Below are 20,990 nucleotides of genomic sequence, written 5' to 3'. Positions count from 1 at the left end.
GAAGCTTGGAGGAGAGTTGCGTAGATGGAGCTTCAAATGGGCGATCAATGCAGTTGTTGGGGTTGGAAGGTGATCGTGAGAATTGCTGGGATACACCGTTCGTTGCTCGAGGTAACTTAGCTTCACAGGCAGCTCTGCCTTGCGAATTCCGCGTCTGGAGTGACCGACGGCGCTAACGCGGCAACTCTAGCGAGACCACCACAACCACACTTCGATCTCGGACGCATTCCTCCATCCGACCGTACCACCATGTAAGGAACTTTGAATATCTGGCCTCAACCGTCGGTATTTCCTTACATTATTTTCTATTTCATAAAGTCATCGCCTTGGTTTTGACTAATGGACCTGCGAGTATCATCGCAGAGGCCACTATTGCCCGAATCCTTCTCTTAAATGTCTGTTGAATCCTGAGCTGGCAAAATCCAGCTGTTTTTCGACTTTTACAAGCTCAACACTATCGGTTGCCAACATGCCTGCACCACCATATGGGTCAGAGTCAACCTGGTCGTGGCCAGAGGAGGTAGTTGCCTATGATCTTTGCGATCAAGCTTCGCCGGAAAGTTCTTTCATTCAGAGAGACTTCCCTCGCGCAAAACAACCATCCGAGACGAAACCCGCACCTCAATCCCATGAGGGCGAGGCCAGCTCCAATGATCCTCCGAAGAAACAAAAATACTACGGTTCAAGGACTTGCAGGATTTGTCTGGAGGAAGTGCAGCCGTCATTCGAGACTGGTCCGGAAGGCCTCGCTGGCGTGGTCGCTCCAACTCCGACCGTGAAGTACGTGTCGGAAGATCCGGAATCCGGACGACTAATTCGACCATGCAAGTGCAAAGGATCACAGTCATATGTCCATGAAGGATGTCTACAGGGCTGGCGACACGCCGATCTATCATACGGACGACGCAATTACTTCGAATGCCCCACATGTAAATACACATACCGTCTGGAGAGGATGCGGTGGAGCAAGTGGATTGGCAGTACCATGACCCAAATTGTTCTCACTCTACTGATTCTTTGGGCCACCGTGTTCTTGCTTGGCTTCGTTGCGGAACCAATTGTCAAGCTATACTTGGATCCGGTGGCAACGTTGACTACCAACCCGTGGACAACATTCCGCGAACCCCTCTTAGAATTTGAGGAGGGTGAGGAATGGACGTGGTCTGAGCATCTCCTAAAGGGATTCGCGTCTTTAGGGCTATTAGGTCTCTTGAAATCCTTTATCATGTCCCCATTTCAGTGGCTGAATCTTAGGTGGGTGGTTGGAGGTGGTGGTAGAGCCAGAAGGGGAGGAACCGGGCGAGAGAGACTTCAGGATATCAGCGTATCGATGATTATCATTGGAGTCGCCACAATCCTATACGTAAGTTTGCCTGTACTCAGTGGACGTAATAAGACTAGCTGACACCGCACACAGGCAATTTGGAAAGGAGTCAGGGCCTGGAGCCGCAATACCCTTGAAAAAGCTGGTGAACGTGTGGTCGACGTACATGGAGAAGACGACGATGACGAAGAGCCAGATGCAGGCCCTGGTCATGCTGCCGAGTCTGGAAATGACAACACAAGACGGGAGCACTGGTGCAGCTACTGAAGCCGACTTAGATGACAAGAAGACTCTATAGCAGAAGCTCTCAATGCTATATATTATAAATGCCGCCAGTTATCTAGGCGTCGGACATATTTGCAACCAGTGACCATCACTGCACACAACTTAAGTTGGCACGAAGTCTCCTCTTCCATGGCGTGCCAACTAGTCTGTGTGCAAATATATAACGCTTTCTGGAGCCCTGAAGCCGGAGCGTCTTGTTCCACTTTCGCCGGGCGGCCGTCCGCAAGTCAACTCTATGCTGCATGTCCAGTTTGATCTCGAAAGGGAACGCTGACATTGCCTTCCTAGCCTTTGGAACTGTCCAGGCACGTACTGAAATGGAAGTTGAATGCAGACCCGTTGATATATACCATGTAAATAATGTACACTCTTTAGTCTCCGCAAAATATCAAGTTTTTATGGATATATTAGAATAACATGCATCTACTAACGAGCCGGGCAACCAGCGTATTTACCTTCTGCATGTTTTTTCAATGTTGGACGAGGCTGAGTTGGATTCCCTGTTGGCTATTACCCCACACAAGTGGTCTGTCCCACCTCTTGGCGCCATCTCACCCGCCAGCCTTCCCACTTCCAACACAACCTCCAAGCTGTTATTACTGCTGCCTTGCCGCACAAAATGGCTGCCCATCGGCGCATATATATCCTCTAGCTATACTTTTCTTCTCGAAATGCATACATTTATCGATAGACCATAGCAATAACCATCCATTCGCCCCCCCACACTCCCCAAAGATGAGCTCCCGCGATCGCAAACTCCGGAGTCAGTGTCCCCGTACATCTGAAGAAGCCAACACTACCTCTTGCCAACCTAACCAAACCAACCCACTAACTCCCACCACAGATATCCCCATGTTCCCCAAATCCCCCATCGCCACGCCGCCCCGCGCGGCCCTGCAGGGTCAGGGCCGCTCCCGCAGCGGCTCGGTCTCCAACAACGCAGCAACAAATTCACGCCCCTCCAGCCCCGAACCCCCCACCTCACAACCACCCTCGCAACCACCCTCGCAACCACCCTCGCAACCACCCTCACAACCTACATCCACCTCCCCCAGCGCCGCGCCCGCTCGTAACCCCTCCACCAAATCCACCACCGTCGACAAAGATGACCGCATCGCGCACCTCGAAGCCGACGCCGCGGTCATGGAAGGCACATTCGTGCAGGAGCTCGAGCACCTCTCTGCCAAGCTGGGCCACCAGGCTGAAGTCGCCCACTTCTGGCAGCTAAAATACAGCAGTCTACATGTCGCACACGGGGCTCTCGAGGTGCGTCTTGCGGACTGTAGGGCTGAGATAGAGGAGCGCGCGCGCGAGCTAGACGAGCGGGAGGATCGCGAGAGGGACTCCACAACGCGCATATCGAGCTTGCTGATTGAGCGCGAGGCGCTACGCGAGGGGTTTGCAGGAGCGCGGCGCGAGGCACAAGGCAGAGAGTCGGAGGTGGAGGGGCTGCGAGCGCATGTGCGGGGGCTGAAGGAGTTCGTCTCGACGAGTGGGAGGTCGGAGGGGCAGGTCACGGATGAGGTTATCCCGGAAGGCTTCTCGGCACTCGGGAGCGGGCTGCAGAATTGGGTGTTGAGGAATTTTAGGCGGGCGAAGATGGATGTTAAGGGGGCAGGCGAGGGGACGAGGGAGAAGCTTGAGGAGCTGTGTCCGTTGTGGGAGGGGCTTGCGGGGACGGCGAAGGTGCATCTTATACAGAGTATTGTGTCGATGCTGCTTGTGAAACGGGTGTTTCAGAGGTACTTCGTCGGACTGCCTGAAGAAAGGGAGAAGGAATTGATAGGGTTCGAAGCATGGTTGGCAACGACATCAGGGAATGGAGGGGACATGAACCAGTGGCGCTCGTCTACATTAGGGCTCATTAATAAAAAGGGCTCGCTGGATAATCTACGCGTTAAGACGGAAGAGGTTGCGGCATCTGTGGTTAGAGAAGCCATGGCTATTTTAGAGGATATTACGGATGTTCTGCAGGACGGGGGGAGGGAAGTGGCATTGCGAGCACTGGTCGTCGAGGCCATTACCCTATCGAGGATGCTCAGGGTGCAGAAGGCGAGTTTTAAGCTAATCATGACGGTTGTTGAAGGCCATCAGATCAATATATTCGATGCCGAAACCATGGATGATATAGGTGGGGAGGACGAAGAGACATTAGAAGGTAGAGATATCCTCTGCATGACGTTTCCTGGGATCCTGAAAGAGGGAGATGAGAATGGACAGCGCATGCAGCTTCGGAATATCATTGCTAGAGCGAAGGTTCTCTGCTCACCAGACTAAAATCTTAGGCAACACAAATCTCTAGCACGACTATAAATACTGTGGATTATGTGTTATGAGCTGTGTTGTGTGTCGTTGAACTATATATTTAAGCTAGCCGAGAGAGCCAACGGCAAAGGATGTGTCGGGGCGGGCCGCCCAGAGTTCTAAGTATAGCCCAGCCCGTAGTAACAGAACGTCATGGGAACATATTTCACAGAGTATACCCCCCGTTCCTTCATTTCAGAGTACAGTGTGATGGTGCTGCGATGGATGGTACGGACCGTTAAACTGCTCACCACACGACTCTTCATGTAAGGGGGTGTTGAAGAAAATGGTGCCGCGGAGATAGACGATACCAAAAATATGAGACTTGAAAGAAAACTATACGAGAGACCTACATAAGCCGCGGATTTATTTTCAGTCCTATTTATGATTCTCATGACAAACCCCCAATTCTTCAAGACATAGGCCAGGAGGAGGCATGAATGTCGTCCAATTGTAGGCACTTCAATTCTAACGTTTCGAACCTGGTCAGGCTGAATATTTGGGGGCTGAGGGATCGTGAGACCCTATAAAAACGCACTCGGAACTTGTGAAACCACATGGTGATGCTGCATGAATTAGCTTCTTGGGAAGCTGCGATGATTTCCGAGGACCATCGCTCTGTTTCTATAGTTTGTGTACTGGGAGATATTTTCCTGCTCGGTTGTACTCCAAACGAGACGGGCACCCGCATCAGAGCTGCATTATCGTGCGAAACAGGTAATACTCTTCAGGTGGGCTTGAACAGCGAAATATTGCAATGCTGCCATGGCCTCTGCAGGATGTCGGCGTCGTGTCTCATGTTTGCGTATCGTAAGCTCAATGGTTTGGTGGGGGGTTGATCTTGCGACAGTTAAATTTGTAATTTGAAGCATGGGTTGTCGTGTCGTGGCGGCATAAAGACCGTGCGTCCCAAGTGGCGGTTGTCCGATGCGATCTTCCAAACATTAGATAAGATAATTATCCACCATCGAAATATTTTGGCAGGTCCAAACCGTTGACATTATATTCATCGCGGTCCATCGTGACCTTTCCCTTGCTCGCGAACACAGCGCATAAGTGCCACAGTGGTGAACTGGTCCTATTGGGACGTCGTCAGCGAGCAACATCGACACCCCACCTGCAACCAACCTGACGAACACCCGTCGGCACAGGACGTCGAGCTCTCTTTTATGCGACAAAACTGGAGGTTTTGGTCGCTGCCCACCCGAACAGAACTGCTGCATTATCTCTGATCCTCACTTGTGTCCCAACTTCGTTGCATCGGTCGATATAATGGCCGGTTATAGTATCGACAGGTTCGTTCAGGACCAAGACACACCTCGTGCCATCGGGCAACCGCGACTATCGCTGGCGGCCAGTCGACAGGACACATCCGATGCAATTATCACCCAACCTGTGCCGACTGCTGTTCACGCCCATGTTCGTGAGTCATGCAAGTCGCCGCCAACATCGCCATCTTCAGTGACAGGCTCGACCGTGCTGTCAAGATCCAACACCGGCTTCAGCACATTCTCAAAATCATCAGCTGCATCTGAAGCAACTAGCTTATCGACAGCTCCGAGTATTGATTTGAATCACCCCGAGCTTATTCACGACCAGCACATTCTCAACATGTCGATCGACGGTTCGAACCTTCCGTGCCTTTTTCGATACATCATACCAGACTGTCAGCATATGAATTTCGATGATTCTGAGAGCTGGTCCGAACATGTTATTGAGCATTTCGGCCCAAGCAGACCACCACCTCACGCCCTGTGCGTCTTCTGCAACACATCATTCGAAGATGACAACGCTATGGCCTGCTGGAACAAATACCTGGAGCATGTAAAGGAGCATTTCGAAAGCGGTACAACCTTGGAACTCCGCCCAGACTTTGGGGTCTTGAAATACCTGCGGGACAAGGCGATTATAACTGAGGATGATTATGCCGTCTTCTGCCGCGACGGGTCAGAGCGACCGAAGGTATTTGGGTTGATCCCACTGGATTGCGAACCAGAAGAAATAGTTGCGAAGAAGCAAGCAGAGGAAGCTGCTTCGAACCGTATCATCGTTTCTGATCCCCGTCGGAGACGAGATCAACAACGTTCGCCAAGAGGGAAGAAGGCTTCATCGACAGTGATTCATTCCCGAACTGAAACTTTTTGAATGAGGAAGGAAGTGGAATAAATAAGAAAGGAACACGATGTGAGAGCAACTGGGTGGGGCGTGCATAAAACGCGTTGAGCTGAAATAGGTGGCCGATAGGCCGTGCGGCAAGTTCCAACGCGGTGGCGAGTCCACGCGTGATGATGGGAGGTCTATCAGGGTCCAGGTTCTTGAACGATTTGATGATATTAGTATGACTGGTATTACCCAAAAGTACATGGCGTTGTTGCCATCGCTCAGGGTAGCCATGCGGTTGGAAAAGTGTGGTATCTGGTTGTATTTTTTTGGGGGCGTTGAAGCAATGCATTTTATCTGTTGATACTTGTTTTAAAACTCGACACCCTTTCGAAGTTGGAAATGGGGGGCTCCACAATGACCCAGGTGCTAGCCTGGGGCGAGGATATTGCTGTGGTCTCTCGGTGATGTTGCTGTTGACGGCGGATGATAGTGGGAAACTGAGAAAGAAGTAGCTGGTCTTTTATGTCTTTTCAATAATCTCCTTCGAGGAAAGTGTTACCAATGATAACTGTTTTACTCATGCTATGCGTGGTCTTTTGACTATATTCCGTCTGTTTGTGGTAAAATCTTGTGTGGTTTTCGTTGTGGAATGTTGTCTCTGCCCTTCCTAGTCCACGTCAGTCAATCAAGGGGTTGAGTCGTGCAACGGGTTGTCTTCTTCGGTGAGCCTGCCTTTTTCTGTGACTCGTGGATGCTTCGAGGTGTCATTCCCTTCTTCGAGATGCCGCCAGACTCCTCCGCATTCCTGGGACGGCGCCATATTTTGGGATATCCGTCACAGTTTTATATATTGCACGGTCCCAGCCTTGTCGGAGCCGTCTGAGGACAACGCAGGAGCTATATCCCTCGCGTTCATAACGACAGACCTGAATCAGGAAGTGTATATTCGTTATTGCAGTCTGTTATCTGCTCGGAGGAATTTCGTTGAGTGGCCGATGACGTTAAGGTCAGGCATATCGAAGTCTATCATCTTCGCCCAACGCCAGTTGCCCATTTCCTGGATATCTGACTGTGATTCAGGATCACATTGAGAACCAAAGCTCGTCGTCTGAAATCCACAACTTTCGGATATCATAACCTAATCTGGCTGAGCCCAATGGATTTGCCAGGCTTGCCCACTCGACGCCAGACAGAGGATATATGCGAAGGGTAATATATCAACATCGCTCGACGGATATATCTCAACTGAGATGGCAGAAGCAGCAAAGGAGGAATATATCAGTTCTTTGCATCTTGAGGTATGCATTTGTAAGAACTGGTCAGATTGAACCAAATGAGATAAGTGATAATCAACAGTGCCCAACCTTGTTTCAATGCTCTGGCTTCATATGACGATGGGAAAGCAACGTAAAGTAACGGGAGCCAATCAATAGAATATCCCCACTCACTTTATAGCATCTTGCTATATAAAGCATCTCTGATCCAATCCTATTGCTCCAGCTCTTTGTTTTCGACAGTTATTTATTGGTGGTCGTGTTGTTGGCATTTTGACCCGAGCCCTATGAGCCAGCACTCCCTCGGCGGCCCCAGCCATCTTATGATTTTCCCTTAGCGAGTCATACCCTGCGGTCATGCCATGACCCTAATCCTCGCCACTGGGGCGCAGGTTACCCGCCCCGCTCCAGCCAGACGTTCCTTCCCGATTCTAATATCAGAGCCGATTGACTCACCGCCGGGAGCAATATTTGAATTTATCAAAACTATAATCCCGCAACCCCCGGAGAACTCGTCATCTACTGTATGCGAAGACCGGCGATTCCGGAGGCATCGAGCGCTCAGATGATAGGCTGCGACACCCTCCACATCCGCTATGGATGTCACGTCACCAGCCTGGTTCGCCTTGCCAGCGCCGTTCGCCCTGCAGTTGGCAAGCTGTGCAGTAACATCGGCCCAACATGATCCGCTTTGTCCTTCTGTGGCAGGAGCAGAATCATACCTAAAACGGCACTTTCTTCCCTAGATGGCCAGAGTGACAGGTTTCCATTAGGTCACCGAGTTGGCATGACTCCGAGATCCGAAGTCCCAACTCAAAGCCTCGAGTTTCTCACTTGGACGATCCACACCCAATGGCCAATCCAGCAGTCGCCACCGACTGAGGCGAGTACGAGGAGTTAGAACCCAGCCTTCGTGGCGGTAGCTACAAATAGATAGGTTCTGGAAGCTCATAATTGGCTGAATCCACCTCGGTGTATGTTGAGCTATCTTCAACGTTGTCCCAGCCCCAGTTTCACTCAAACATAACCATATATATCATAGAAACCCCTCTCGAAGGAATATCCCTCTCCGAAGGACAACCCGCGAAGGACAACCCGGTGATCCGGCTACTCTACTCGATCATGCCACAAGATGATCCCACGTCAAAAGTGTGCATGTCATGAAGTTTCCACTCACTATCCGAGGCATACCCGTTTGGGACGTGTGCACCCCTCAGCAAACTTATAAAATGAGGTCCCGCTATGGAGAATAGGCAGCAGCTTCAAGGAATTAACACCGCGGTCCACAATTATTACAGCTCACAGCATTATGTGTCCACGTACCACGCTCTTAAGCCATGGCACACTCGTAACCTAATCGCGTTGGGCTGGTGGCTATCGACGAGTGCCTCCAAGGAGCTTCCATGACCATCAAGAGCCCAGCTGTTACCCATAGTCCTATAAAATCCCATCTCCAAACACCAACGAAATCCACACGTTATATACGTTAGGAATTTATTTCTCATATAAATATCCCATCCAATCCATGCATATATCCTGTCCAGCATTACCCAACTATCCATCATGTATATTTAACCTCCTCTCAACCCCCTTAGTGAAATTCCGCAACAACACTCCCATATCTCACCCCATCAACCTCTAACATGAACCCCAACCCCGCACTCCCCACCACCATCTCGAGCGTGAAATCGAGGTTGTCGAACTCGACCCCCCTCGTCGTCGTTAACCGCGTGAACAAGCTCTTGGGCACAGCTCCCAGATCCGTCGTCAGGGTGCACACGTTGATCAGATCGCGGGAGTAGGCACCTGGCGGGGTTGTCTCGTCACATGCGATCAGATCATCGGAGACTATGAGGGATTGCCCGGGACGGAAGTTGCGCGTGTAGTGGAAGGAGATGGGTGTTATTGGAGAGAGATCCTCGCCCTGGTGTGAAGTTAGCCAAGTGCTCTCATGGGAACTCAAAAGGGGAACGAGGCAAGAAACATACCTTGGAAATATGCCACTGCATCCGATCACTAACCATCCACCGCTCCCACAACGGACTCCAATACCTCTCCCCAACAGCATGTTTATCCTCATCATATACCGTCGCATAGCTCGTCCCATAATGATACCTACTTTTCCTCGACACGACCATGCTCCCCTCGAGCCCCCTGAGCACCGCCCCCCTCACCACCGCCGTCCACGCATACACCGGCTGCATCACCTCAACCGACCCATTATTCACCATATCGTTTGCCTGCGCGTGCGTTGGCCTCTCACTATATGGCGGCGGCGCCGTGGTGTTGAAGTTCGCCTTCAAGCGCTTGTATAAGTAATCGCTCTGTCCGAACCCTCCCACTAAAACGATCCCCGACACGATCCCGCCCTTCGCGCGGATCCCTGAAACCTGTCCCTGCACGAGATCACACACCTCCTTCACGACCGGTTCGAAGATATCCTTCACCTGCGCCGCCGTCATGACGAGGAACCCGCAGTCAATCCCCGCCTCCTCGTCATCCGGCAATCCCGGGAAGGGGATATTAACCTCCCCATGCTCCTCCTCGTTGAAGTTGCGCTTGACGAACTCCTCAAAGTATTTCAGTCCCATCTGCCACGTCTTCTGCTTCTTCGCCTTCATCTCGTCAAACGCCGCCGCGCCCACACGCTCACGCACATGCTCCTCAAACCGATAATTCAGGAACGCACTCCCGCACAGCCCGCCCGTGCCAACCGCCGACTCCTCCACCCGCAGTGGCTTCAAAGACATGATTTTATACGCAATCAAATCCACCGTCCCACCACCCGCATCGCACACAACAAAGTTATCCCCCACCGACAAATGATTCGGCTGGATCGTCTTGAGCGCATACACCGCGGCCGCCTCCGGCTCGGAAATCATCTGAATCTCCTCCTTCGATCCCATCCCCGCCTTCTCAGCCGCGAGCAGCGTCGTGTTCTTAGCTGCGTCAGACCACACCGCGGGGCACGTCAGCACGAACTCCACCTTCGTGGTGCTCATAAACGCGTCCCCGTACCGCCGCGCAAGCGTGTCCATAGTGTGTTTGTAGATCTCAGTCAGGTAATCGCTAACCGCATCAACGACAGTCTTATTGTGCTTCTTGAGCTGCGTCGCTGTCTCCTTCGGCGACACGTAGAAGGGGAGCTTCTGGCTCCGGTCGAGGAATAGCTTCATGCAGCGTAGTCGCGGCTCTTCGGGCTTGAACATGAAGCCCCATCGCGGCTTGATCGTGTCTTCGCCGCTTTCTGTTGCGGAGCGGAGGGCGACGTAGGAGATCTCGGTGGGCACTTTGTCAGAGGTGATGCCGTTTCCGCCGGGCCAGGTCTTGATGATCTCTACGTCGTCGGGCGTGGATGTATATACCGTCGCGACACTGTAAACCTATTAGCCTCCATCTCCACCATCTCCTCCCCCCTTCCAATGCCCCTCCCGCCACCCCCAGACAGAAAACTCACCCCGAATACGTAGTCCCAAAATCAACCCCCACAATCAACCGATCATTCATCGGCGCCACCTCCCTCACCGGCCCCGCAATCGCCTCCGCCTCCGACTGCGCTGATGTCCGCACCGGCATCCGGTACTGTGGTGCCCCGTTGCCACCCCCGATATTCGCCCCCGCGGCAGCAGTAGTAGAGGGGGATGATGATGCGAAGAAGGGGCGCGCGCGGTCGCCGACGCTGCCGATCCCGCTACTGGTCGCGCTGTTGCTGTTGATGATGCTGTTGTTGCTGTCGCCGCGCCCGTTGGCGGGGCGGAGGGGAAGGTCGATGTTCATTGCTGATGCTGTGGGTGCGGATGCAACTGGTGCGTGCGGTGTGTGTCGTGGGGAGTGAGGCGGGGTTGCGCTGGCTATCGAGTGCGAGTCCTGATATCGTCCTCGCTCGTCGTCGCTTTCAAATCGCAATTAATCCTAAAGGCCACATTCAAACCCGCGATTGAACGATCTCGTCCTCACACTCAAATCAACACCGCGCGCTCACTGCTCTGCTCTTCTCGGGCTGGTAGGTAACGGTACACAAAATGGCTGCCTCGCCGTCTCCAACGCAGCCTCGTGCGTGGGTACATACACCGGCGATGCAGCCTCGCGGGGTCGGCTAGGCACCAGGGCGAAGGTCTTGGCGTCCGTGGTGCGGCTGCGGTTGTGGTTGTGGTGGAGCGGCGGGGTGGGGTCGGGATGGGTCTAAGATGTGAGAGATGAGATGAAAGGGGTCGAAATATGATCAATCCATTCTTTGGAACGAGGGTTCAAGTAAGGGTCTCGCGGGTACTTCCCGCGGTCGCCGCTCGGTATGAATCGTGGGTTTGTGCGTGCTCCGCCTCATGCATGCTTACCCTTGCGGGGAGGAAGGGGTGCGTTTTCTTCGGGGGTCCTGCAGCCATTCCGATGTGGATTGAAGATGAGCTGTCACTTCAGCGTCAGAAACGCTGTCTTGGTATCCTAGTTTTTAGATGTGATGCGAGTCGCGTCGAAACACCTCAAATTTTCACACAAGAATTGTCCGTCAGTGGTGGAAGAGCCATAATAGTTTATGGCTAGTCGAATTTATCCATCGTTTCCATCTCTCTCTCAGAACTATTATTAAGTATACTTTATTTCCCAGATCCCGTCTAAATACAACCCGATCCCTCGTCCTCTTCTCCCGTAACGCGAAGAATAAAAAAACGGAATCCATCTCAAAAAAAGCCCATTCCCATATAGTAACAAGAGGCCCCTCCTCCTTCGTCCCCATAAAATAACAGCAGTGGCAGAGCAGAGCAGTCTGTCTCTCTTTCTCTCTCTCGCCGCCGTCGCGCCACCATCCCAGCTGTGCTATGCGTGGTGGCTGTATTACAAAGGAAATAGTTGTATGTGGTGTGTACTCAAAGCACGTAGTAAACGGTCATGGTGGGTATGGTATCCCCATCCACGCCTTCCAAAAGTAAAAAGTGAGCATAAAAAAAAGCTCTTAAATCCGCTTCGCTAGCTCGCAGACTCTGTCTGAAGTGAACCGAAAAAAATGAAATGCGTATAGGAGGTAAATGAACGCCGGTCTCGGTTTGGTCGCAGCTCCGAGATGCATTGGTGGTGTGAACCAGAACGAGTTAAAAGACAAATAAAAAATCGGCGGAAGACGCGCGATCGAGTGCAGTGATGCTGTCGCGGTTTTCCCTTGTATCCCCCTTAACGCCTTGCGAGTTTCTTCTTTTGTCACTTAGCACAAATATACAGGTGGTTGTTGGTAGTGTGGTTCGGTGTGGTTGAGTGAGTTGAGTGATTGATTGATTGTGTGTGTGGTGGTGAGTTTGCTTCATTCAGAAGCGGTTGCCTGCCTGCCAGATACTAGCAGCCATCGAATTCGACCAGTCATTCCCCTCATACGGTGGCGTCGGCCACTTGTGCCTGGCATCATTATCGTCCCTCGGTGTGTTACTCTTGAGCGTCTGGTTGCTACGGACAGGGGCATCGGCGTAGAATAGTGCCGCGTTGCCGTTGGCAGTCGGGGAGGGTGTAGGGTAGGGGTTCAGCACGGCGGGCTTGCTCTGTGATTGCCGCAGGGGCTTGCGCTCGAGGTCAGCGTTGCCGCCCTTTTGGATATATTCGGTCAGGGAGTTGCGGTCCATACGCCTAATCGCTTTGTTGGCGGATGTCAGGGCCTCGTCGAGGAGTTCATCTTCCTCATCCGGGACATCGTACTGGCGGGTTCCGCCGTGTGCCTGTGCCCTCCTGGTCCTGCTCGACACTGGTCCGCCGCTGCGGGCAGCCCCAATCAGGTTATCCACTGAGCGAGTCTGGGGTTGCTGGTTTAGGGAGTGGTGGCGCTTGAGGATCGTGCTGGGGCTGATTTGGTGAGCTGGTGGCATAGGCGCCGAGGCTTGTGATGGCGATTCCAGATTATTTTGAACAGCACGCAGGGCCTTGTCTAGCGCCTCGTGCGTGTCCACCTTGTACGAGGGCGTTGGGAGCTGGGTAGGATCCATAACCATCGATGATCTGTTGCTCTGCCATGGGCCACAGCCTACCTGCGCCTCGACGTCATCTGCCGTTGGTGACATGGGAGTCTGATGGCGACCTGAGAACCTCTTTGCCCGCTTGCGAAGGTGCGAGAAGAAACTCTCCTTCTGGCCGCTTGGGGGAGATATGAGTCCACTGTTACCGTTAAGAGCTCGCTCTGCCTGCTGTCGGTGCGCTTCGGCATCGTAGTGGTTGTTAGATGTGACCGAGAGTTGGCGGCCAATCTTCTGGCTGGCCTTATCGGCAGCAGACTCTCGCTGGCCAGCAAAGGATGCCGTCCTAGAAGTACCTTGTGCGGTAACTGCATCGGATAGCGGGGAGATGGGTTTGATGGAGGGGAGTATCGGCATTGGCGCGGCGTTCGACGGGCTGTTGGACCAGGTCGAGCGCTTGGTGGGTTGTGGACGCGCCTTGACGGGGGCGGTGTCGTTCATGATTTGTGGGTGTACTGGTAATGGGCGAGGGGCGACATTTTCCTTGCCAGAGTTGGGCTGCGACGAAGCAGTCGAGTTTTCCGACCGTCCGATCAGGGACTTCCTGAACCAGGAAGGCTTGGATGAGGTTAGGGTCTCGGTTGAGAAGTCCCTCGAACCACGGTAGCTCAGATCCGACTGTTTGCGACCAAGCATCCTCGACGCCGAGGACTTGGGTCGTAGAGGATCCACGGCATCGTTAAAATACTCGTGCGCCAGTGCCTCCCTCGACGTCGGGCGGGCCTTTGCATCCCACATCAGACACCACGTGACGAAATGGGCGAGAGGAGCTGGCCATTGTGGTGCTTGAAGAATCGTATCCATCGCGTGGGGAGCCATCTTTGGGAAAGAGAAACCAAGTTTGCCAGCAAGCCTTGCGCCCTCTTTCCATTCACCCCCGCCGACCTTTGTGCCATTCTTGCTGTACCAGTTCCCGGGGCTTCCCATGATCTCACACACCCTCCAGACCTGGTCGACCTCGTTTCCGCCGGGGAAGAGTGGCTTCAGTGTCGCGATTTCAACTGCCATCGCACCAATTGCCCAAATATCCACGGGAGCGGAGTATTCTCCTGCCCTCAACAGCACTTCCGGTGCGCGATACCATCGAGTAGAGACGTATGTGGTGTAGGGGAGTTTGGAGTGAGTCTCGCGAGCGAGACCAAAGTCGGCGATCTTTACTGTGTATGTTGGTGGCGTAGATGGCGGTGTGACGAGCGCCGAGTATCGCCTGAAGCTGTTGGAGGATTCTTGCTGTCCTGATGTTGAGACGAGAATGTTCTCTGGCTTGATATCGCGATGGAAGAATTGGTGGTCGTGGATGTGCTCGAGTCCTTGCATGATCTGGAAAAGAATGCTCTTAACACTGCCGCCGTCCAGACACTTGTGGTCCCGAGCCTTCATCAGTTGATAGAGATTGCCCTCCATATACTCCATACAGATATGGAGCTTCTTGGTGAAAGGGTCGAGGAAGATATCCAACGCAGGGACGAGGTGAACGTGAGGTGGAAGTGTCCTCAAGAAAATGACTTCGCGTAGTTCTAGGCAAGGGGCGAACGACTCAAAGTTCTTCTTCATCGTCTTGATCGCAATCTATAAATCGTCAGCAAATTGAACGACCTCGAAACCTCCATTGTTCTGGCCCAACTTACCACTGTTCCACGTCTCGCAACGCTGGCGCCAGCACCACGTACGCGTGCCAGAACGACACTCCCAAAACTTCCATCACCAATGTCCTTCAGCACCTCGAAGCGGTCCTCCAGCGCCTGCCCATTGTTCGTAGTCAAGTGCGAGGAGTGCCCGCGGTGGAGAACGTCAGCGAGAGTCATCGTGACGAGACTGAAGCAAGGGGCGGTCAGCCTCCTCCTTTACAATGCGATTGCTGGAGAAGGTTTGGGACTCGCACTATTTCAAGTTCGACCTGCTCTTTGGGAGAGCAGCGAGAGTTAGCGGGGCATTCAGGATCGAGTAGGGAGATGAGGAGCGAGTTTCGTTTGGTCGGGTGAAGCTGCGTGAAGGTGAAAATTGTCAGTGATTTGACAAAGCCTTCAGCAAAAGGAAGTGTTGACAATGGGATTGTATGGTCAAGTTCCAAAGGAACTGGGAGGTGCTGACAGTATAGGGTGAAATTGGCCCAAGTTGGGTGGACTAGGGGGAGTACCCGTTGAGTTCCCGCGAGGGTGGTTTTTTATGGATCCCAGCTTGGAGACCCACAACCACTGAATATCCTTCGTACTATGCTTCGTACTATGGGATGGCGTGAAGATAGTGGCTTTTTTGGGTGACTTTTTGAATGGGGGAAGCCAGTGACAGGAGGCAGTGCAGCAGACGGCTGTTGGTGGGTGAATATTTGCCGCGACACGGAACGAGACCGGAGGGCGATTGATGCAGTCCAGAGCAGTCACGGCGGCGTGTATATGTATATGTATATGTATATGTATATGTATATGTATATGTATATGTATGGTACAGTATGATCATAGCCCCCCGAGGAGAAAGGTAGGTGGTTGGTCGGTGTGCTGTATAAAATGGCCAATTTCGCTAAGTTTCAGCGATTATGCCAGGCCACGCTCTTTTTTGTCGCCGCCGCCTTTGATTGGGGAATGCGGGAGAGAGTACGTAGAGGGCCGTGGAATCAGGAAACTTTGTCTGTGGCAGTGGTGAGGAGAGTGCAGTATTATTACTCCGTATGTACTGTCGGCAGGAATAGCGAGCAGAGAGTGGCGAGTGAATGCAAGTAGAAGGTCAGTACGTCAGTACGAAGCACTCGCAGCATTTGATACACGGAACCAACGAGGAGGAGCGGGCTGGGTCGGACGCGATTAGAGTAAGCAGAGATTGCAAGAGGGAGGTCCTTGCTTTGGGATGTTTGGTAACTTGATGAACGGCGGACTTGCTTGATCGAGCCTGTCCATATCTATAGTATTTGTAGATTGCAGAACTTACCGGAGAGGGGAATGAGGGAATGCAGATGGATGAGCTGCATGAGCCATAAGCAGACAGTCGTGGCACGTCCAGGGCGATGACAGTCACCTCTTCCCCTCAACTTTCTCCCTAACATTCCCCCGAACTTTCCCCCTTGCGAAACCCAACTGAATTGGATCCTATGGTGGTGTGTGAACCCGGCCTGAATCAGACGAGAAGCACGTTGTACACCACCGCCGTCGAAAAAAGACCCTGTTGCCACTGATCCACCGCAATTCCAAGGCGCAAGGAACAGCTTGTACCACAAACATGCAACGGGAAAATGGCCAGAGTAGATGATCCATCAGACCACCACCATCGCAAAATTACGGATCCAGCACATTACGGCTACCCCTGAATTAAGAGCACACGCAAAACCCGCCGCCCGTCCGTCGTGGGTCCCTCCCCCCTTCCCACTTGCGGGGATGACCTAATCGCGCCCCCTCGACCGCTTCCAGCACTAGCCCCCGTAGAATGCTCCGTGGCTCCGTCCATAGACCAACCACAGCCGAGTGTCCGCGCCGCGGGATCCACTTCGGTGGGCGCGGGACCCTTGCCTGCTGGTCGCGTCGCGGCGGGTCGTGGACTAATGGGGCTAGCTAGGTCTGGCGGATGGCCGGTAGGGGGGACGAGGGGGGACGGGGCGAGGAGGATGTGTGCGTGCGGCGTGCGGCGTGCGGCTTGCGGCGTGCGGCGTGCGGCGTGCGGCGTGCGGCGTGCGGCGAGATGCGACGTGTAACTTGACTTGTCGGTTTGCGAGGACGACGCGTGCGAATGGTGGTTTGCAGGTGAGGTCTGTCGTTTTGATAGGGGTCTGTAAGTTGTGATAGAAGTTGGTTTTGCCATGGTTGGGAAGTGATCGGGTTTGTCGGCGGGATCCATAGTGAAATGGTTGGTCGCATGTGGTACTCTACTGGGGATGGCGGTGGTACTCGAGTAGTGGGTTGCCATTCGTTGCTTAGTAAGCTGACATTTGTGCACAATTGGCAGTTGCTTAGTAAGCTGACGTTTGTGCACAATTGGCAGTTGCTTGTATTGCAGTCGTTCCTTATAGTTGTTGTTTATTTTGGCAGCCGTTCCTTCCAAGGGAATTTGTTGTTTAGTTTTGGCAGTCGTTCCTTCCGAGTATAGTTGATGGTTTGAATGCCAGTCGTTCCTTCTTATGGCGGTCGTTCCTTCCCAAGACAGTCTTTGCCCTGTACAGCAGTGGTTCTTTCCTCGGTCAGATGTTCCTGCTCAAGTCGGTCCTTTCTCGAGTAGTTGTTCTTCTGCCAACATCATCAACACGTCAACAACAGCAACAGCAACAGCAACAGCATGGCAATGGCAATGGCAATGGCAATCACTTCAGAATCGCTGACAATAGTAGGACGGGGCCTATAACCTGTTCAACTTCCTCTGTGTCTGAAAACTTATCAATATATGAGTTGAAAATAAGTTTATTCCATCAACTATCACACCAAAGAATAGTCTCCATTCACATTCAACAGTCCATACACTCTTTTTTCCTTGCTTTGTCCTCATGCTTTCACCCTGCATATTCTCTCTATGTCTTATTTTGTCCTCATATGCTTTTCACCGGAGAAGGAAGTCTCTGTCTCTGCTCTTGATCTCCATCTCTTGTCCTAGAGAGACAGTGACCAAAGCAAGATGTTGACTTGAGCACTTGTCGCATTATCTAAGATAGCTGTCTTGTCAATAAGCGTCTGGATTCCGCGACACTCTGCGGCATGACCGTCTGTCGCCTGAGGCAGTCGATGTTTTACAAAGGGCTTTGCCCACCTACATTTGTTCTTGACTTTCTGTTCTGTCCCACAACTGTCTCTATTTTACAGCCATGCTCAATGTTTTACAAATTCACTAGGTTTACTACCTACTAACACTAGAGTACCTACTACAACTAGAGTAGCCTGGCCCACCGTTGTCGTCGTGCCTCGATACTTTTATCAAAACAAGGTCAGTTGTTTGCACGTCAATATATGCTACATTTTAAACTAACAATCAAGCAAACAAGTGAAATCTTCCCCGTCTTGAACAACTGAGATCAACATGTCGACCTTCAACTGGAACGAGAAGTAAGCTATCCCTCCCCTGTATCACAACCGACAATAGAGCAGGTCCTAACAAAAAGCCGATTTAGCCTCAACAACAAAGGAAAAGGCATCGATCTGCCTGCTACGTAAGTTCCCTCTCACTCCCCTTCAAGACACCGCCGATCTAACCGCTTCCCAGATTTAAGTGCCGTATTTGTAGCAAGGTGAAGCCAGCTACAAATGACCATTTTTCCAAGAAAGAGCTGAAGGTATACACTTCGAGGATTGCAATGAGGAGGTCTGTTACTGGCTTCAGTGCCAACTTACGTTGCCGGCATTGTTCTGGGGAGAACGTTTTCGAGCTTCTCTGCCAGTATTGCCACGTTACGAAGGCCAAAGATGACTTCTCCTACAACCAGCGCACCGCCGCACTGTCCGCTGTAAGTACCCCGGCACAAGCAACTCCCTCTCACAATGCAATGCTAATCTATAGCAGCGCTGCAAGGCCTGTGTGAATTGGCAGGAAACCAACGAGCCTGGCACGGAAACCCTCCCTGGCCCCAGCATGGCGCTCCACCCCGACACTACCCTCGCTGCTGCTTCAAACAGCTCGAACCCAGGCAATGCACTGTCTGTGTTGGTGACTTCCACGGCCCAGGCCGCTGATGACGGCGATGAGGTATGTCGCCCTCCCCTCCCAACCATCATTAACACCAACTAATCCACCTCCCCTAGAGCTCCTCTGTCTGGCGCACGACGCTTGCCAGCAACAATACAGTAGCCAACCTCACCAACGTCTCTGCTAGGCGCACCACCACAAGGCCTTCAGTGGTCGAGATTGACCTTCCTTCTGCCCCTGAAGGTTTTATGGCGCCCACCAGGATGACGTACCGCGGCGACGATGTGCCCTCTGAGTCCACGACAAGCAACCACTACGGCCGCCCCAGCACTCCTGTCTCCGCTGCTACTAATATTTTTGCCCTATTTGATCCATTTGCCCGTCGTGGCAGCAAGGCCGGCAAGCATAATGCCGGTGGTTCTGGGGATGCTGTCTCAACTTCTACTGATTCCGATTCTGTCGCCGATGGTCCTCCTGGCGATATGAGAACGACGCCCACGCAGAAAACGCCCACGAAAAAAATGCCCACGGGCTGTGATGCTCCCAATCCGTTTACCACCCCCTCGCCTGCCAATGACAATGGATGGATGGCTGTGCCCACTAAGAACAGAAAGGCAGGCACGACTTTCACGGGATATGATAACACTGGAACTGCGCACCTCCAGACTGTCGTTGCGCCGAGCACTGCCAGCTCTACTCAGGCGACCACAGCAGCGTCTGTGACGACACCGACTGCATTCCAGGAGAATGTTGCATCCAGAAGGTATGGAAGGCCCGGTCATTCTACGCCACGTGGGAATACTGGTGGCACATGGTTCAAGCCGGTGAGTACTCATCTCCCCGTCACTCTTCCTTGTTCTTTCTCTTTGGTCACAAAACCTCATACCCCTTTCCGCATCTCCGCTATCCACAACACTCAGCCCATCTACAATAAACTGACATCCGACAGCAGAAGGCGCCCAAGGGCGATACTGCGGATTACGGATTCGAGAAATACGGCCCGGCAGATTTGGCAGCACATGTCCCTCCCACGAAGAGACCCCAGAACGATGGTTGGGACAGCTCGGATGAGATGTAGAAGCTTTGGTGCTACTGCTTCTCTACCCGCACACACCACTTCCACGAACACCTTCGCGTCACATTTAGCTGCTCTCTAGGAGTCGATGGAGTCTGAATGTCCTATCTGTCTACTCTCGTTTACTCATCCTTGCTAGCATTAGAAGTATTAGGTAGTACAGTTCTCCTTTTCCAGCTCTTATCAGGGGGTTTTGTTTATGAGGTATAGGAGAATTGCTCGTACTATCTATCGTTATCCTCTTTGCCCATTCCTCTATGAAGAAGAGCATAACAGTAACAAAAGTTGGAAAAAGAAACATTAACAACAGCTATATAGCCACCTGCCTCCTATGCTACCCTATAGCATCAAAAAAGGGGGGGAAGGGGCTTATGATAGACTAAAAGACAACAATTCTCTGCCTTTGTGTCTAAAAAAGTGATATATATGGCGTTATTACAGATAGATCCTTTTGGCGGCTTATAACTAAGGATGCGGAACACTTGCTAGGTTTAACCCATAACTCGCTTAGAAGAGTTATTACTAGTCTTATTCGAGAGCGCCAGAGTGAAGTCTCATTATGGCCAGAAGGACGAAGTGGTGAAGAAGATCCTCCTTCTTCATATAACAACGTAGTTGACTAGTGGATTAATATCGTGTTGAAGGAGGAGGTTGCTCAGACTGATTGGTTGGGCGTGTGGCTCGCCAACCGAATCGGGTTGCGGACCACCCACAAATAGTTCTGTAGATAGTGTTATACTGACATTCGTTGCACTCAGTTTGCTATCAAACTTAAGAGCAAACTTACAAATCTCCTCCTCAAACCTACAAGTCACTATACATATTTTGGCTTATCACACCAACAACAAGAGCAATACTACTCAACGATTGCTACAACCCTCTATGATTCATTACACGTCATTGCTCCTTAGTTACTGGGCCGATATGACCACATAGCATATCTCTACAACCCTCTATGATTCATTTCATGACATCACTCCTTAGTTACTGGGCCAATACTACACATGACATATCTCTATCAACTAGAGGCCTAGGAACATGAACGA

The 20,990-nt window shown here is 52.1% G+C and overlaps 8 protein-coding genes across 8 annotated transcripts; 3 read left to right on the top strand and 5 right to left on the bottom strand.

Annotated features, from left to right (window-relative positions):
- The first annotated feature begins 92 nt into the window (after positions 1-92).
- VC83_04066 (uncharacterized protein) lies at positions 93-2,201 on the top strand. The gene is made up of 2 exons (XM_024467703.1): positions 93-1,363; positions 1,418-2,201. Exons 1-2 carry the CDS (start codon positions 470-472, stop codon positions 1,589-1,591), a joined length of 1,068 nt encoding a protein of 355 aa, XP_024325051.1. The 5' UTR covers positions 93-469; the 3' UTR covers positions 1,592-2,201.
- A 143-nt stretch (positions 2,202-2,344) lies between these two features.
- VC83_04065 (uncharacterized protein) lies at positions 2,345-3,886 on the top strand (the record flags this gene model as incomplete). The annotated part of the gene is made up of 2 exons (XM_024467702.1): positions 2,345-2,372; positions 2,454-3,886. The coding sequence occupies 2 exons, from the start codon at positions 2,345-2,347 to the stop codon at positions 3,884-3,886; spliced, it is 1,461 nt and encodes a 486-aa protein (XP_024325052.1).
- A 728-nt stretch (positions 3,887-4,614) lies between these two features.
- On the bottom strand, positions 4,615-5,136 carry VC83_04064 (uncharacterized protein; the record flags this gene model as incomplete). Its single annotated transcript, XM_024467701.1, has 3 exons — positions 4,615-4,847; positions 4,906-4,991; positions 5,042-5,136. The coding sequence occupies 3 exons, from the start codon at positions 5,134-5,136 to the stop codon at positions 4,615-4,617; spliced, it is 414 nt and encodes a 137-aa protein (XP_024325053.1).
- Positions 5,137-5,957: 821 nt separating this feature from the next.
- On the bottom strand, positions 5,958-6,365 carry VC83_04063 (uncharacterized protein; the record flags this gene model as incomplete). Its single annotated transcript, XM_024467700.1, has 1 exon — positions 5,958-6,365. One exon carries the CDS (start codon positions 6,363-6,365, stop codon positions 5,958-5,960), a length of 408 nt encoding a protein of 135 aa, XP_024325046.1.
- A 2,516-nt stretch (positions 6,366-8,881) lies between these two features.
- On the bottom strand, positions 8,882-11,067 carry VC83_04062 (uncharacterized protein; the record flags this gene model as incomplete). The annotated part of the gene is made up of 3 exons (XM_024467699.1): positions 8,882-9,214; positions 9,279-10,665; positions 10,748-11,067. 3 exons carry the CDS (start codon positions 11,065-11,067, stop codon positions 8,882-8,884), a joined length of 2,040 nt encoding a protein of 679 aa, XP_024325047.1.
- Positions 11,068-12,584: 1,517 nt separating this feature from the next.
- On the bottom strand, positions 12,585-15,082 carry VC83_04061 (uncharacterized protein; the record flags this gene model as incomplete). Its single annotated transcript, XM_024467698.1, has 2 exons — positions 12,585-14,846; positions 14,906-15,082. The coding sequence occupies 2 exons, from the start codon at positions 15,080-15,082 to the stop codon at positions 12,585-12,587; spliced, it is 2,439 nt and encodes an 812-aa protein (XP_024325048.1).
- A 617-nt stretch (positions 15,083-15,699) lies between these two features.
- VC83_04060 (uncharacterized protein) lies at positions 15,700-17,198 on the bottom strand. The gene has a single exon (XM_024467697.1). The coding sequence runs from the start codon at positions 17,166-17,168 to the stop codon at positions 16,566-16,568; it is 603 nt and encodes a 200-aa protein (XP_024325049.1). The 5' UTR covers positions 17,169-17,198; the 3' UTR covers positions 15,700-16,565.
- A 101-nt stretch (positions 17,199-17,299) lies between these two features.
- VC83_04059 (uncharacterized protein) lies at positions 17,300-20,333 on the top strand. The gene is made up of 7 exons (XM_024467696.1): positions 17,300-18,173; positions 18,232-18,292; positions 18,358-18,396; positions 18,450-18,690; positions 18,747-18,929; positions 18,986-19,693; positions 19,819-20,333. Exons 2-7 carry the CDS (start codon positions 18,267-18,269, stop codon positions 19,945-19,947), a joined length of 1,326 nt encoding a protein of 441 aa, XP_024324815.1. The 5' UTR covers positions 17,300-18,173; positions 18,232-18,266; the 3' UTR covers positions 19,948-20,333.
- Positions 20,334-20,990: the final 657 nt, after the last annotated feature.

Source organism: Pseudogymnoascus destructans (assembly GCF_001641265.1).
Source record: "Pseudogymnoascus destructans isolate 20631-21 unplaced genomic scaffold scaffold_8, whole genome shotgun sequence".
Taxonomy (NCBI): domain Eukaryota; kingdom Fungi; phylum Ascomycota; class Leotiomycetes; order Thelebolales; family Thelebolaceae; genus Pseudogymnoascus; species Pseudogymnoascus destructans.
The sequence above is the reverse complement of the archived record's forward strand: the minus strand, read 5'-3'. Positions and strand labels throughout refer to the sequence as shown.

What these genes read in the sequence shown, in the direction of transcription:
- VC83_04066 (XM_024467703.1), top strand. Translation starts at nt 470, where the DNA reads ATGCCTGCACCACCATATGGGTCAGAGTCAACCTGGTCGTGGCCAGAG. An exon ending in GAGTCGCCACAATCCTATAC is followed by an intron (nt 1,364 to 1,417) that starts GTAAGTTTGCCT and finishes CACCGCACACAG; the next exon opens with GCAATTTGGAAAGGAGTCAG.
- VC83_04060 (XM_024467697.1), bottom strand. Translation starts at nt 17,168, where the DNA reads ATGGCAACCCACTACTCGAGTACCACCGCCATCCCCAGTAGAGTACCA.
- VC83_04059 (XM_024467696.1), top strand. Translation starts at nt 18,267, where the DNA reads ATGTCGACCTTCAACTGGAACGAGAA. An exon ending in GGCATCGATCTGCCTGCTAC is followed by an intron (nt 18,397 to 18,449) that starts GTAAGTTCCCTC and finishes ACCGCTTCCCAG; the next exon opens with ATTTAAGTGCCGTATTTGTA. An exon ending in CCGCTGATGACGGCGATGAG is followed by an intron (nt 18,930 to 18,985) that starts GTATGTCGCCCT and finishes CACCTCCCCTAG; the next exon opens with AGCTCCTCTGTCTGGCGCAC.